The sequence below is a fragment of the Tachysurus vachellii genome, chromosome 22 (genome assembly GCF_030014155.1).
Source record: "Tachysurus vachellii isolate PV-2020 chromosome 22, HZAU_Pvac_v1, whole genome shotgun sequence".
Lineage (NCBI taxonomy): Eukaryota > Metazoa > Chordata > Actinopteri > Siluriformes > Bagridae > Tachysurus > Tachysurus vachellii.
The window spans coordinates 12,368,851-12,382,684 of record NC_083481.1 but is presented as its reverse complement, the minus strand read 5'-3'; the positions used below and the strand labels follow the sequence as shown (position 1 = coordinate 12,382,684).

The window sequence follows — 13,834 nt, the reverse complement described above, 5'->3', positions numbered from 1 at the left end:
TCAGCCACAAAAGCTTTAGTGAGGTCAGGCACCGATGTTGGGGAAAGAAGGTCTGGTGTGCAGTCAGTGTTCCAATTTACCCCAAAGGTGTTGAGGCCAGGGTTGTGTGCAGGAGTGCTTCCAAACCCGCCTTGGCAAACAATGTCTCGACAGACCTCATGTGGTGTTCAAGGGCACTGTTAGCTGGAACATGTTTGGGCTCAGACTCTTAGTTGCAGTGTAGGGAAATGATAATTCTATAGCATTCAAAAGACATTCCAACTTTGGATACCACTCAGTAGCATGGAAAGGTAAAAGTACCCGCTTTTATAAGAAAGAAGGAAATGTTGGTGAAATAAAAAAAATGTAGGCTAATGACAAACACCAGTGGAAATTCGGGTAATTATTCTGAATGTGTGTAAAGGCGTAACAGAAAAGCATTCTCAGGAGATTGTGGGTCCATCGTCAGGAGCCAAGGGACAAGAACTGGCTCTATCGGTGTGAGGGATGGCGTACGCGCTCTCAGCCAGTTATGGGCATCTGTAAGCTCATGTATGCAGAAAAGGATGGAAAGCACTTTCTTCTGTGTCTGTTATTGTGTGGCATTTGTTCGAGATTATGTGGCTGACTGTTTTCATGTGTCTCAAGGAAGCACGTGTTAGACTAAATTGTCAGTGGTTGATTGATGTCCTATCATAGGGCAGAGCTAGTGAGTGGGTGGGAAGTTAATGACTGACCAAAATGGTGGTGGGGAGGCACATGCCGTCTAAACAGTTTGTGTAGTTTCCACAGTTTTACACAATGAATGTCAACAAAGGTGAAGTGACAAAAAAAAACCTCTTTCATACAGTATGTTTGGATACAGCACTGAGAATGCAGAGGAAGGCCATAACACAAAGTACTTCCTCTTGTATGAAGGAATACAGCATTTCTATAGTATACAGAGTTCTTCGGTTAGTAGTTCAATCGGCTCACTTCTCTGGATGTGTTGTAGCTGGATTACAAAACAATCAGAACAGAGATCATTTTCTTCCCTATCTACAGGACAACACATTTCAAATGTATCTGCAGCTATACAGGATTTAAATACGATCAAAAACAGTTTCAGTTTGGCCCAATGGCCAAAACAAAGGAAACGTATCTATATAATGGGATATTAGCATCATTTTTCCACTGCAATGAAGCTTGGCTCCGTTCGGCGGCAGCACGCATGTGTACGTGCTTGAGAGATGTAATGTGGTGAAATAAATAACAGAAATATGAGACACACAGCAAAAGCTTTACTGAATGTCAGCTCAATATTACAGCCTGTAGCCCTGGTGTAATAGGGCACACTATCCGGTGTCAGTCCTAACTGCCCCAGAGTTTAGTGAAAATCTAATTGGTTGAATGAACTTTATGTGATCCCATCCCATTTTGATACATGTTTCTATTAATCTGTCAGTACAGCACGTATATGTAGTACACTGTAATTGTTCACTGCATGTGTTGTCGCTTCTGGGGCTTAATCTGCAAAGATGCAAGAGGTTCCATGTAGCGTTAAAACAAACAAAAAAAAAAAAAAGGTTTGAAAGGAGTTGTGTTGACCGTTAATGGAAATGAATTACCTGCCTTTAAAGCAGGCGTGATGGTAGCTCAGTGGTTAAGACGTTGGACTGCTGATCATAAGGTTGTGAACTCAAATCCCAGCACTACCAATCCACCATTGAGCAAGGGCCTTAATGCTCAACTGCTCACTTGTATAAATGAGCTAAATGTAATTTGCCATCTGCTAAAATGCCATAAAATTAGGCGGGTCTACTTTTTGTAATTTGCTTTCAAATTTGCACAATAACTGCTTGGGAATATTATTATATTATATCTACTTCCAATTTCTTACTTGAATGTAGCTGTTTGTGTGTGTGTGTGTGTGTGTGTATGTACTGTATGTGTGTGTGGTCTCACCTTCAATTGGAGACGTTTTCAGCCTACGACATATCCCCTGCACGTCTCCGTAGATGTCTCTGATCTTGTTGACCGCCTCTGCGCTCCTGAGCTCCATCAGTTCCCGGAGGTCCATCACCGTGCAGCCAAAGTCCCCATCATGATTGCCTTCAGCCACAGAGTTCCCAGGTGGGTGGTCCACAGTGTTGTTAGCCATGCTTTCTTTCTCTGGCTGGCGTTCTGACGCTCTGGGTTGACCGGTCACAAAGAGTATGACTTTAACAGGAAAGCTTTCAAAGATTGGTGTCTCTCTGAGCAGTTTTCAAGTTCTGAGGGAAGAGTGTTACTGACGTCTTGCACAACAATGGAAGAGAACCATCAGAGGAAGAAGCTCTAAAGAGAACAGCTGTCCACGGCAAGCAGGTCACCACATCTTAAAACGTAGGTTTGCTTCAGCTTAAAGTATCTGCAAAACAACAACAACAACAAAAAAACATTTGAGAAAATAAAATGGATCGTGAAGCAACTCAGCAATGCCCTTGTTGCTAAAACTGTAATGAAAAGTATGCAAGTGATCTAAAAGAAAATCGCTGACACCATCGAGTCCCAGAATGAGCAAGACTTGGGTTTTGTTTCTCGAATTGACAATAAAATCCACAATGAAATAAAACCTGGAACGTCTCGACGTCTTGAAGTCTCTTTGACATAGTTCTATCAGTCAGGATTTCTTTTATAAAGAATAAATAACTTTCTGTTCGAGGGAGAAAAATAAATGGATTTCAGAAAGACTGGAGGAGAAAAAAAAAAGGAAAGAAAAAAGGCACAAATTCCATCCCATTTTCAGTTCCATTTTGTTATGGTCATATATAAATGATAAATCTCTTTGTAATTCGTGGTTTTGGCATGAGAAAAGAGAAGAGAAGAGAAGTCATTTGCTTCACTGTTTTACTGCCACTCAACAACCCAGTTTATTTTGCATGTGTGTGAGCATCGGAGTGAGTGAAGTGAGCCAGAGAAAGAATGAGAACAAGAGAAATTAGAAAGAAAGGTAAGAGGAGGGAGAGGGGGAGAAAGAGAAGGGGGTTTAAGTGGGGTTTTTGGTCTTCAATCAAGCTTGCAGTACAAATTCTGCCAGTGGTCTAGATAAGATCCCCGTGTCCATGTGAGACAGAGGTCCAGCTCCAGTGGGTCCACTTAAAAAAAGAAGAAAAAAAAAAACCTCTTCCACGACCATAAATTAACAACCGGGGGATGATTAAAAAACAATCCTCGAATGAGGCAATTTCTCACTCGGGATTAATGCATAAAAAGAATCTTCTAATAAGAAGCTTGCTTTTAAGTCTGGAGATCATGTGTAGCCGGCAAAACCTATCGTGCTATCCGTGTGGTAGGGATTCCGTACTCTTCTCTGTCGATCTCCATGATCTGTTACCTAATTGTGCATATCTGTGAGCTCATGTATGTGGAAGAGGGCAGTTATCTACTATAATGTAGCTTATGGACAATCTTGCACTTACCCTTATTATGATTAGAATAAGTAAAAAGGTAAGACATCATTTACTGATGCAAGTATTGGACACGTATCATTTGTATCCTTGGATTTTGTTCACTTTTTCTATATGATTATGTGTGTGTGTATATTGATGGTTTGTCAGAGGTAGAAATCTAGCATTTAGACATGCTTAGGGCTACTATGTATTTTTTAAGACAAGTTGTGCTTTTGTTGTTGTGTATCCACCCAGAGACTACAGACAGAATGTGGGTCTGATTCTGAGCATCATGTCTCATTTGAGAGCAATTATTTTTTATAAATATACATAATTACTAGCCTAAATTGTGTGGTGGTGATGGAGGTGTAGACAGTTATCCAGTGTGAGATAAAACTCAACTCAGGGAGCCATTACTTTGCTTGTCACATTGTGCGTGTGTGCTTGGAAGAGTGATGGAATTATCTTGCGACTTTGGCAGGACTGTCACTTTGGTCAGTCAGTCATCTGGTTAGATAGACCTTTCATACAGTGGGTCACGGTGGTACCCATGAAACACCAGGACAGCTATGGGTTTAAAATGTCTACAAAAAATATACATCCAACAAAACTTATACACTAGATAAAGCATTATGCATGTATGCTGCTACAGTATAAAACACCCAGTTAGCACAAAAAAAAAAAAAAAAACAAGTCGAATCCTAATACCAGGTTTGGGTTACAATACAGATATAAACCTGCAGCTCCTGTGTTACCAGCTCATGCATAAACTGTACAGGGATGTTTTTTTAATTGCCCAAATGAACAGGAAGTCTGGAACTATAAGAGGAGTTCAGTCATCAGCAGATAGATCAGGTCAATCATTACTCCTCTGTGTATGGAATCTTGAACAGATCAGTGATAAAAAAAAATTTAAAAAAAAGACTAGTCATTTAGTCATTAAATCATTATTGGCATCCCTCTGGAGGTTTAAGCACGGGGCCTAAAATCGATAAAACAGAAAATCTCTTTGAGCATGCGTGTTGTTATTGTCATAGAAGCTCAGAAATGAAGAAGTAACCCTTCTGAAATAGCAGAACAATCCACTAATACAGCACCATGTGACATCAATTCCCAAACCTAATTACGCTGTAAAATAATCTCCACCAACCCACCTTGGATATTGTCAGGCGAGACACCAGACGGAAGAGAGATACAGAATATGAAACAAGAAGATTGCACAAATGGTCTTAAAGCATGTTGGAGCAAGTTGTTTGAACATGGCCAGAGAAGCTTGCAGAGACGGATTACTTTAACAGCTTCCTAATGTCCCAACTCCACTATTATACCGCAGACCAAAAGCAGCATGCATGTCCACATTCTCAATATTCATAAAACAGTAGGAGAGAAATGTTCATATGATCTACTGCTTCTGCTGAGGAGCTGCAGTATGGAAACAACGGAATCCCATAATGCAACAGGACTGGTGCGTATCAGCTGAAGTGCTCTAGGTATTACAGGTCGGCAGGCACTAAATTCCAGGGGTTTCGTTACCACGAAGTAAAGTGGCCGTGTTTCCGGAGGGCTTGGTCATGGTGTGTCTGAGGAGTTTGACTTATTTCCTACAGACAAGAGTACATGCTTGTAATGCAGAGAATAAACAAGTAGTAATGGGATTCTGCAATAAAGAAATTAAGGGGATTCTTAGTCACATCGCTGTAATATCTGCTCCCTTTATGGGCTGTTTGTAGAATGTTAAAATGCCCCTAAAATGCATTTTGGTGCTTTAACAAATTCAGGACTAATGATATAATGGTGCATAATAGAACAGCAGACGGTGATGATGTGGTTCTATAGCAGTGCAGTCGCAAAAGAAATTGCATTCACTGACCTCTGTGTGACCCTTGACATCAAACCACAGGGAATAGACCACCATGGATGTCTTAAGAAGAAAGCTCAGTAGAGCTCCCTCTGTACTCAAACAGATGGGTGTGTGTTTGTGCGGACGTGATGCATGGAGCCAGCCAGATTAGATCAGATTGAGTTTAACCCTCACATTAGCCTGATGTAACAGATGTGTGTAAATCGTGGGTAATGGAAATGTCAGGTACTGCGAACAAAGCAGCGTCGTCCGGAGGAAAATGTCACCGGCTGCCAGAGGAAAAAGGGAAACAGTAAAAAATGAGAAAAGAAACTAACAAAAAAGACCAGAAATTCCCGGGTGGTGTTGTGTAAGAATAAATAACTGGATGGAGCAGCATGAGCAAAGGAGTCAAGCAACTGTTGCAAAACTAATCATTTTTACTAGCTGACCAGGAATTTAAAAAAAAAAAAATCAAATCAATAAATAATAATGATAATAAAAAAAAATTCAGGACATTTCTATTATTAGGTAGGTTTACTTTGCAGAGAATAATGTTTAAATTTATTAAATTTAACAAATTAAATTTACAGCTTTAATGCTTTTGTGTAAAAAAAAGAAAAAAAAGGAAAGGAAAAAAAAAAAAAAAAGCCTATAAATGTGCAAAATTATCAATCAATTTAATGATGTACCGACTGTTCAAAATGCACTCGAGTGCACAGGATGGTGGCTTAGCTGGAATTGCGGATCTGGAAACTGAGCGCGCTCAGTGAGGCACAGAAGCTCCTTACACAGTAGCTTAATGATGGATGGAGGCTGCGATTTTCCACCATGTTTTACTCAGGCCTCAGAAGCACCTCCATCCAACACTGATGTGACTCGAATCTAGAAGAGCAAGTTCAGATTTATCGATGCACAACGGACGGCTCTGAAAGCGTCGAACACGACAGCTGTTAGTTAACAAAACAGATGAAAATAGACCAATCGATCAAAATGGGGGAAAAAATATACATTTCCTATTAGAGCCTTGTGTAGAATTGGATTTATCTGGTCTGACTAACAAAGTTGGACGCAATGTGAAATTCTTTGTCCATGACAGCATGTCTCCTCATGTCTTGTGTGAATTCTGCATGAGATTCAGAAGTCTTTTATGAACGGGAAATTAAAGCACCTTTTAGGTGGTGTGAGTTAAGTATGTGGAGGCAAATCAAACAGTGCAATTAAGTGGGGGAAGTCATTTGCCCCGCAGGTCTGGAGTGGCATCTCGCTGGGACTTGATGTCCATACCCCATCTGTGCTGTATTATGGCACTTTAATAGAAACAATTAAAAAAAGGGAAGGAGAAAAGGATGAAGTGTAAGAAAATTACTAAAGAAAGTTGTCAGGATGATAAAATAGGCATGGTGGAGGGGGTGGGGGGGTGGGGCGCACAAAACTGTCACTAAAAGACTGAATGTGTGAATGTTACAGGTCCCTGGCCAACAGAACCTACTTGACCACCACAGGTCTCCTAGACGTCTCCTAGCAATAAAAGCACGATATTTCCCCAGGTCAGAATATACAGAATATATTATATGCTGCAGGTTAAAGAAAAAGTCAATAACCAAGAAGAATACGGGTAAAACAGAAAATAAGAAAAATGCACCCTCCAACAACAGCCTATATACAGTATATATTAAAAAAACTGTCTTTAGAAAACAGACAAATGTTCTGCATGTTCAATTACACATTCGTTTGATTCTGTGCCTTTAGTCGCCTTCGATGTTCTCAATTAACGGTGCGTTACTGCTGCACAGAGAACAACTCGCGCTCTTGTCTGTAAATTTCTGGCACCGGTCATGTGTTAAAGTCGTGCAATGCTGGAAACCCACACAGAGACGCAGAGCTGGTGCAACGAGGGCAGATGTGGAGTGTGGAGCGAGCGAGGGAAGTGCCTGAGCTGCCCACGTAAAGTTCTTCATGCATATTCATGCGTCAATCTGAGGCTGCCGAGCCGCCGCAAGAACCTGACATCATACTCTGAGCAGTGATTAAAAATCAGGAGCGATGGGCTCCATTCACTGCGCTTTTGCAGCCAAGATGTTTTCCTCATCTGAAAAGTCTATATGTTTTAATCGATTTTATTTTCATTCATTCATTCATTTTTACACAAATGCGATCCCTAAACGCTGTTTAAAGACGCTGTGATGAAAATGACATTTTTTTGGCCCTTGAACGATCAACATTAATCCGTTAAAATAATAATCCACCATGAATGCCTTGTATATTAATCCTCATAACTAATTAATATGATCTTAAATCGCATTATTTGTTGACTTTCATGAAGCTGGTCTAGGATTTCTGAGATTACCCACAATGCCCTGGCTTCAGCTCTACTGAAATGCAGCAGAGCTTTAGTCTTTTATCTGTCCAGCTCTCTGACCTCGTCAACTACACACAGCTCAAACAGAACTGCGTCCAAAGACGTCTTTTTATGCCAACACCGCCGTCATCAGCTTGTCTGAACTGCGCTGCGCTACTCTTGGAACCATGACTGACGTTTATAGCCTCCACTACGTTCTGGGTCAGATAACGGTGATGTTTCTATCTTCTGTAAAGTTATAAGGAAGTAAAGAAACTCTTGTTCTTTTGTTTGCTAGAAATCAGTAATTGATATTAAAATATCAATATATAAATAATATTGTCAGTGTTTCAGAGTGAAAATGACCACCAACTTTCTATTGAGCTTTTAAGAAAAACGTCATTATATCGATCATCAATACCAGAAAGATCATGACTCCGCCCACATCTAGGTAACTGCCATTTTAGTCTTGACTTCAAATACAAGAAAATAATTTCATAAGATAAAATAATTTATAGAGAGAGAGAGTGTGAGAGAGAGAGAGAGAGAGAGAGAGAGAGAGAGAGAGAGAGAGAGAGAGAGAGAGAGACCTCTAAATGATTCATTGGGTTTTCGATTGTGTGTGTCATGATGAGATTAGAAAAAGATTCAGGGACAAAAGAACTCTGTGGCCGCGAGTTAAAGACATGGCTTGACATAAGTGACGTTCTCGATTTGATGGCTTTTGATTTGGAGCCGTTTTAAATCTCTGTACTTGTCTAAAAGCCACCAACAGGATGACTGGAGCTGATAACTCCACAGACATACAGTAGCTGTGACTTGTTTATGTCACCCTGTGGTCTGCTTTTATTCACAGGTTTATTTCGCAGCCTGTTATGCAACGTTCGTTACACACTTTTGTACAAGTAATCTTACAAGATTGCCCAACTCGCTCGCAATTACTTTCTTTTGCTCTTGCTGAATTAGGAGGATGTTTTGCCACTTGGCTCGAGGGTTCTCTGTGGTGCAGGAACAGCAGTAGACTGTTTGGCTTCTATTTCCTGCTGGAAAGAACGTGTTGTGATTACAGATGTGCAAAATTGATCTTGCTACAGTTGAGGTCTCAAAATAAGTCTTAAAGAATAAGCAAAATGCTCTTTTTTTTTTTTTTTTAAAAGAGTAATCATAAAAATTGCCTTATTTAGTTCTGTCCTGAAGATGTTATTTCACATAAATGTTTATATCTAGTCCACAAGACACAATAATACCTGAATTCACACGCTTGCTGTGAAGGTTTACACAGGTTTACATGCACTGATGCTCAGGAACCTGTTCAAATGTTTATACAAGTTTACATTCAGTGATGCTTACGAAGGCAACATGATGTGTTAAGAGCCGTGGATTTTGGGGGGGGGAACTTGCAAAGGTTAGGATCAGGTCCATTTGTTTAAATTGAGATAGTCTTACTGTATTCTGTATACATTTATAGGTAATGTGAAATAGCATATTTCAGGGCACTCACTCATTTTCTACCGCTTATCTGAACTACCTCGGGTCACGGGGAGCCTGTGCCTATCTCAGGCGTCATCGGGCATCAAGGCAGGATACACCCTGGACGGAGTGATATTCAGGGAAGTGCTACATAAACAACAAAATGCAATTATTTTGATTCCTCTTATTCATTTTTCTTTTTTTTTTTATAATTATTAATATTTTCCTGATATTTTGCAAGCTGCATATAAACTAGACTCTGCTGTATGTGACCGCTTGCACACTTGCACCAGTTCTTTTTTTGGCCTTCTAAATCATGAAAGCTGCATAATTCTCAAAGTCAATTTTAGTCTGGAGCGCCAAGCACTTCTGATGGCCAAATAGATATGTTTTTCTATCTAGTTACGACTTGATTCAGACTGTATTTGAGCTGGGGGAAAAAAATGGATGGTCAGACGGATGGATGGATATAAACGATGGAGATCTGTTTGATATTATCTTATCCTTAGCTCCAGGCATGAAAATACAAGCGTTCTGTAGCTTCCATTTTTGTAAAGTCGAACTTAATTGGAATAGAAGGAGTATATAATACTGTACAGCAAACAGTCATGGCAGCAATGCAACGTGAACTGAACGAGACAGAATGAAGTGTGGGGGCAGAACGAGAGACGGGGGAGTGAAAAGAAGAGAATGAGTGAGAGGAAGGCGCTGCTCTCAGATTAAAGAGCATGAGCTGGAGCTCGTAGGCAGTAGATGTAAATCATCGGCCCATGCGTTTCCTCTGCAGTCCTGCACTGCCGATGCCAAGGTGGGTCTTAAGGCTCTGGATCCACCTCCACATCGCTGGGGCTGCACAAAAGAAAGGCCTTTCTGCTCCTTCTCTTTCTCACTCCCCCTGCCTCCCTCCATCCATTCCCCCCCCCCCCCCTCCTTATTTACTCTCGGCTTTCTCTCGCTCCTTTTACGAGATGACTCACCCGTCTACATCTGCGACTTTAAATGTTGCAGGCTAAAACGGCACGGCGGAAAAGAGAAAAGTGTCGAAATGCTGTGCAGGTGGTGCAAAACAACAATTAAATAAACGTCCAGATTGTTTAAATGTCTGAACTCAAGGGTGATTTTTCATGTCTCAAGACAATCCCTGATATGTTTTGGTTTTGTTTTCACAAGGAAGCACCAGTAATTTATATATATATATATATATATAAAAAAACACACAAAGTGCACCAGGTCATCAGAGGAGGATCAAATGGTCTGGCGCACTTGCAATAATTGATGTCGGCACACAACATGTATTGAATTCACCCTGAAAGGCCTCTATCAAACGCGTCTCGGGCCAGGTGTGTGTGTGTGTGTGTGATAGAAATCCACAGAGATAGAGCTCGGGTATCATCCCAGTGCTTAGTGCTTAAGCAACACAGATGCGCAACAGACCATCAGGAATTCCCTGTAGCAAACAGAAGAAAAACAAACTGTCATCTTGCTAACAACTTATGATTAGTGTCTCCTTTTTTTGATATCGTGTTAGAGACACACATATACATATCTCCAGTTGTTGATTTTTTGGAGGTTTTTCAGAATCGTTGAATCGCAGCCCATCCCTGTTGTCTAGCATTCAATGGTCGACGGACAAGGAAACAGGAAAAGGAGAGGGCGAGCAAATCAGACGGCAAACATGCGCAAAACAAAGGCGGGAGGAGTGATGGAGAGAAAAGAGGGTTTGGATCAAAGCAGAGGACCGGATGCTTGATGGTTTTGCTGCAGAGTGGCAGCCGTGATGAGAAGACATACTGTAGGGGGGATAAATGGAGTGAATGATGTAAGTGAAGAAAGACTGGAAACAGGCAGATGTGTATAACAAGAGTCATGTAACTTGGCCTGTATTGGAATACGCAGTGTGTGTGTGTGTGTGTGTGTGTGTGTGTGGGCGGCGGCCTGCGCCCTGCCTCTCTCTGACTGCAGCCACACCTGCCTTGCATACTAAAGCGGCAGAATGCAGAGCCCGCATCTCAGCTGCTCTCCCTGCACCAACCCTACACACACACACACACACACACACACACACCCATGCTCACCGTCGGAAGGAGGAACTCCCCGACATATCAAACGATTGTGTAATTCCTCCATAATAAGTCACAGCACACTCAGCCAGCTGTTTGTACACAGGACTCACTTCTCTTTTTATTTGCGCTAGTCTACACAAAAATTACTGAGCAGTAGCCATTTGTTTAACCTCACAATGAATGTCCAGACCACAGCACAACTCCTGCTAAATCTGATTGTGAAAAACAGCTGCACCCTGAGCAGACAGGCCTGTTGGTTACACACAGGGCTGGGCAAAACAAATACGATATTGATCCTGATTTTTTTTCCCCTCCGTCCTCCTACCGCTGTACAGCTAAACTTTAAAAATAATGCCAAATCCACCTGAAGTCTGAAGATGGATAATTCAGATCAGAATATCGCACCAAAGTGATTTTCAATACAAATCTCTTACGTAATGTCCCTATGGAGAAACTCAAACTCACCATTTTATGTTCACCATTAACAATCTAGCCTATTCTATAATCTGTCAAAACAAAATAAATAAATAAATAAATAAATAAAAGTATATATATAAAATTTAGTTAACTGCTGGATGAGAATTGGATTGCTCTCACATATAAAGAAAGAGGAAGGCGTGTCAGTGCAGCTTTCAAACAGGAAAATCAGGTTGAGTCGAGGAACATCGGTCGAGCCGATTAAAGTGAGACGGGATCTCTGACATCTGAAGTGGACAAAAAATACCCAAGAAAAATACTTTAAAAATACTCGATATTTGGCACGTTTTTAAGTGGGAAATTGTTCAAATGTGAAGCTCCCACACAAATTGAGTGAAAGATATCAGGTCTGCTTCATTGTAATTATTTACAGTTGATGTGTGTGTGCAATCCCTGGCTCATGCTGGATTACTGAATCATTCACAGTGGCCTAGAATACAAAGCCCACACCCTCTAGTCACGTGACCGGTGAAAAAGAGAAAAAAAAATTGAATGGGGAGGTTAAAAAGAAAGGAAAAAGGAAGGGAGGGGGCTGAGAAAAAGACAGCATAAGTTTTATAGCCTTGGCATAGTGTGGAAAGGAAGTGTAGCGTTAAAAGGAAGGAAAAATAAAAGACTGGGAAACACAATGAGGAGCACAAAAGTGTGAGTATGAAGCAATGCTGAGAAGAAAAAAAGAGCAGCAGCATTAAAGCTGACCTTGGTTTCCATTTTATATTCCTCCCTATAAATAACATGTTGAGCTCAATAGGCACCTGAACATCAGAAAGTACAACATGAGGGTTTCAAACGAGAAAAATATGCAACAGAAACAGAGCAGAATGCAATTACGGCTACAGCTACAGAGTAAACAATCACGATGATGAAGATAGATCTTAAGGCACTGATCCCAGAAGCCATGAGACACACTTGATTTTCAGAATCAACCAAAAGTACCAAGAGCCTTAAAGTCATGTGTCCTGCTTGAGTCCTGCAGTGCTATAGTGAGCACAATTTTACAATACGCCTCATTTAACAAGTTGAATACGCGCTAACTGTATTTGTAGATGGAGCTTATGGAGTTTCTATTGGAAATCCAGTTCAGAAAAAACTGGTTGCATCTTATGAAAGCTCCCAAATTAAAATCAGTCTGCTTAGGCACATTTTATTTTGAATACTTACTAGTCTGAACATTGAGTAGCAGGAGATTAAACACAATTTCAGTGTAAGGTTTCAACAGCTTACTTATTTCCAAGTGCAAAATTCTAAATAAATAGAATTATATTCAATAAAAAAAGGAGTTAGTTTGGGAGTGTGTTAGCTTCGATAGCTAAGGATTTAACATGTGCCACTCTTTCATGGTGGGCATTAAAAAATAGAACTCAGCTGTGCCATGAACACACTTGATAATTAGCATTTCTCAACCTATGCATGTGAATCCAAAGAAAATCTGGGTTAAAATTTTTGGCTGGAATTTCATGAAAACGTTGCCCATATCTGTGCAGGGTTTGGAGGAAATGCTTAACCCATACTGCCTGTGCAACCGAACAGCAGCTGCAGATCTCCAAAGCTAGCATTCTCCAAGCTGATGCATTCTTCAGTGCAGGGAGTCCAGCTGGTGAAAGAGTATTCGAGAGGGAATAATTACAGACAGCTGACATTACTTAACATGCACCATGGTGTTCTCTGTGCTATTGCTCCACTCCTCCGCCTGGGATTAGTCACAACAGTGTGGCGGTAAGAAGAGCCATAACATGGGTGGATGTCAAACTGAAATAAGGTTTTAAATGATTGTGCTCCTGTATAGCCAGAGGAACGAGCAATCATTAGGAGAAAACAATGCGGCTGAGAAGAGCCTCTTCAGAGGTGATGTGTTACTCTTGACTATGACAGGAGGGCATTAGGGCTCGGCATATACACTCTGAGACAACAGTATACAAAGTGCTGCGGCATGGATTTTTCCTCCACTGCCTTTGTTCTAATAGAATCTGAACAGAAAGCTCCCTCGGGAGTCCCAGGTTGAAGATGGGACAAAGGTTGAGCTATGTGACAGGACAGGACCACTGGGGAAGAAGCACGACAAATGGCAAATATTTGTGCACTCTACAGAAGGCACACCAAGGTCAGCACTTAGTGATGGTCAGCTCGAGTTTCAAACTGTTTCACTGCTTTGTTTAATAAAGTGCTACTAAATAAAACACTGAACAAGAGACCTTAAAATTTCAGAGTTTCTATGCAGCCCACCCTTCCTCAGAAGTCTATTTTGCACGTCTAT

The 13,834-nt window shown here is 40.9% G+C and overlaps 1 protein-coding gene across 1 annotated transcript in view; it reads right to left on the bottom strand.

The window, feature by feature from the left end:
• Positions 1 to 13,834, bottom strand: part of atp2b4 (ATPase plasma membrane Ca2+ transporting 4) — a 92,045-nt gene that overhangs the window by 54,991 nt on the left and 23,220 nt on the right. Inside the window, 1 exon segment of the mRNA XM_060858491.1 lies at positions 1,924 to 2,368. Within this exon segment, the coding sequence (XP_060714474.1) occupies positions 1,924 to 2,119 (196 nt within the window). The 5' untranslated portion in view covers positions 2,120 to 2,368.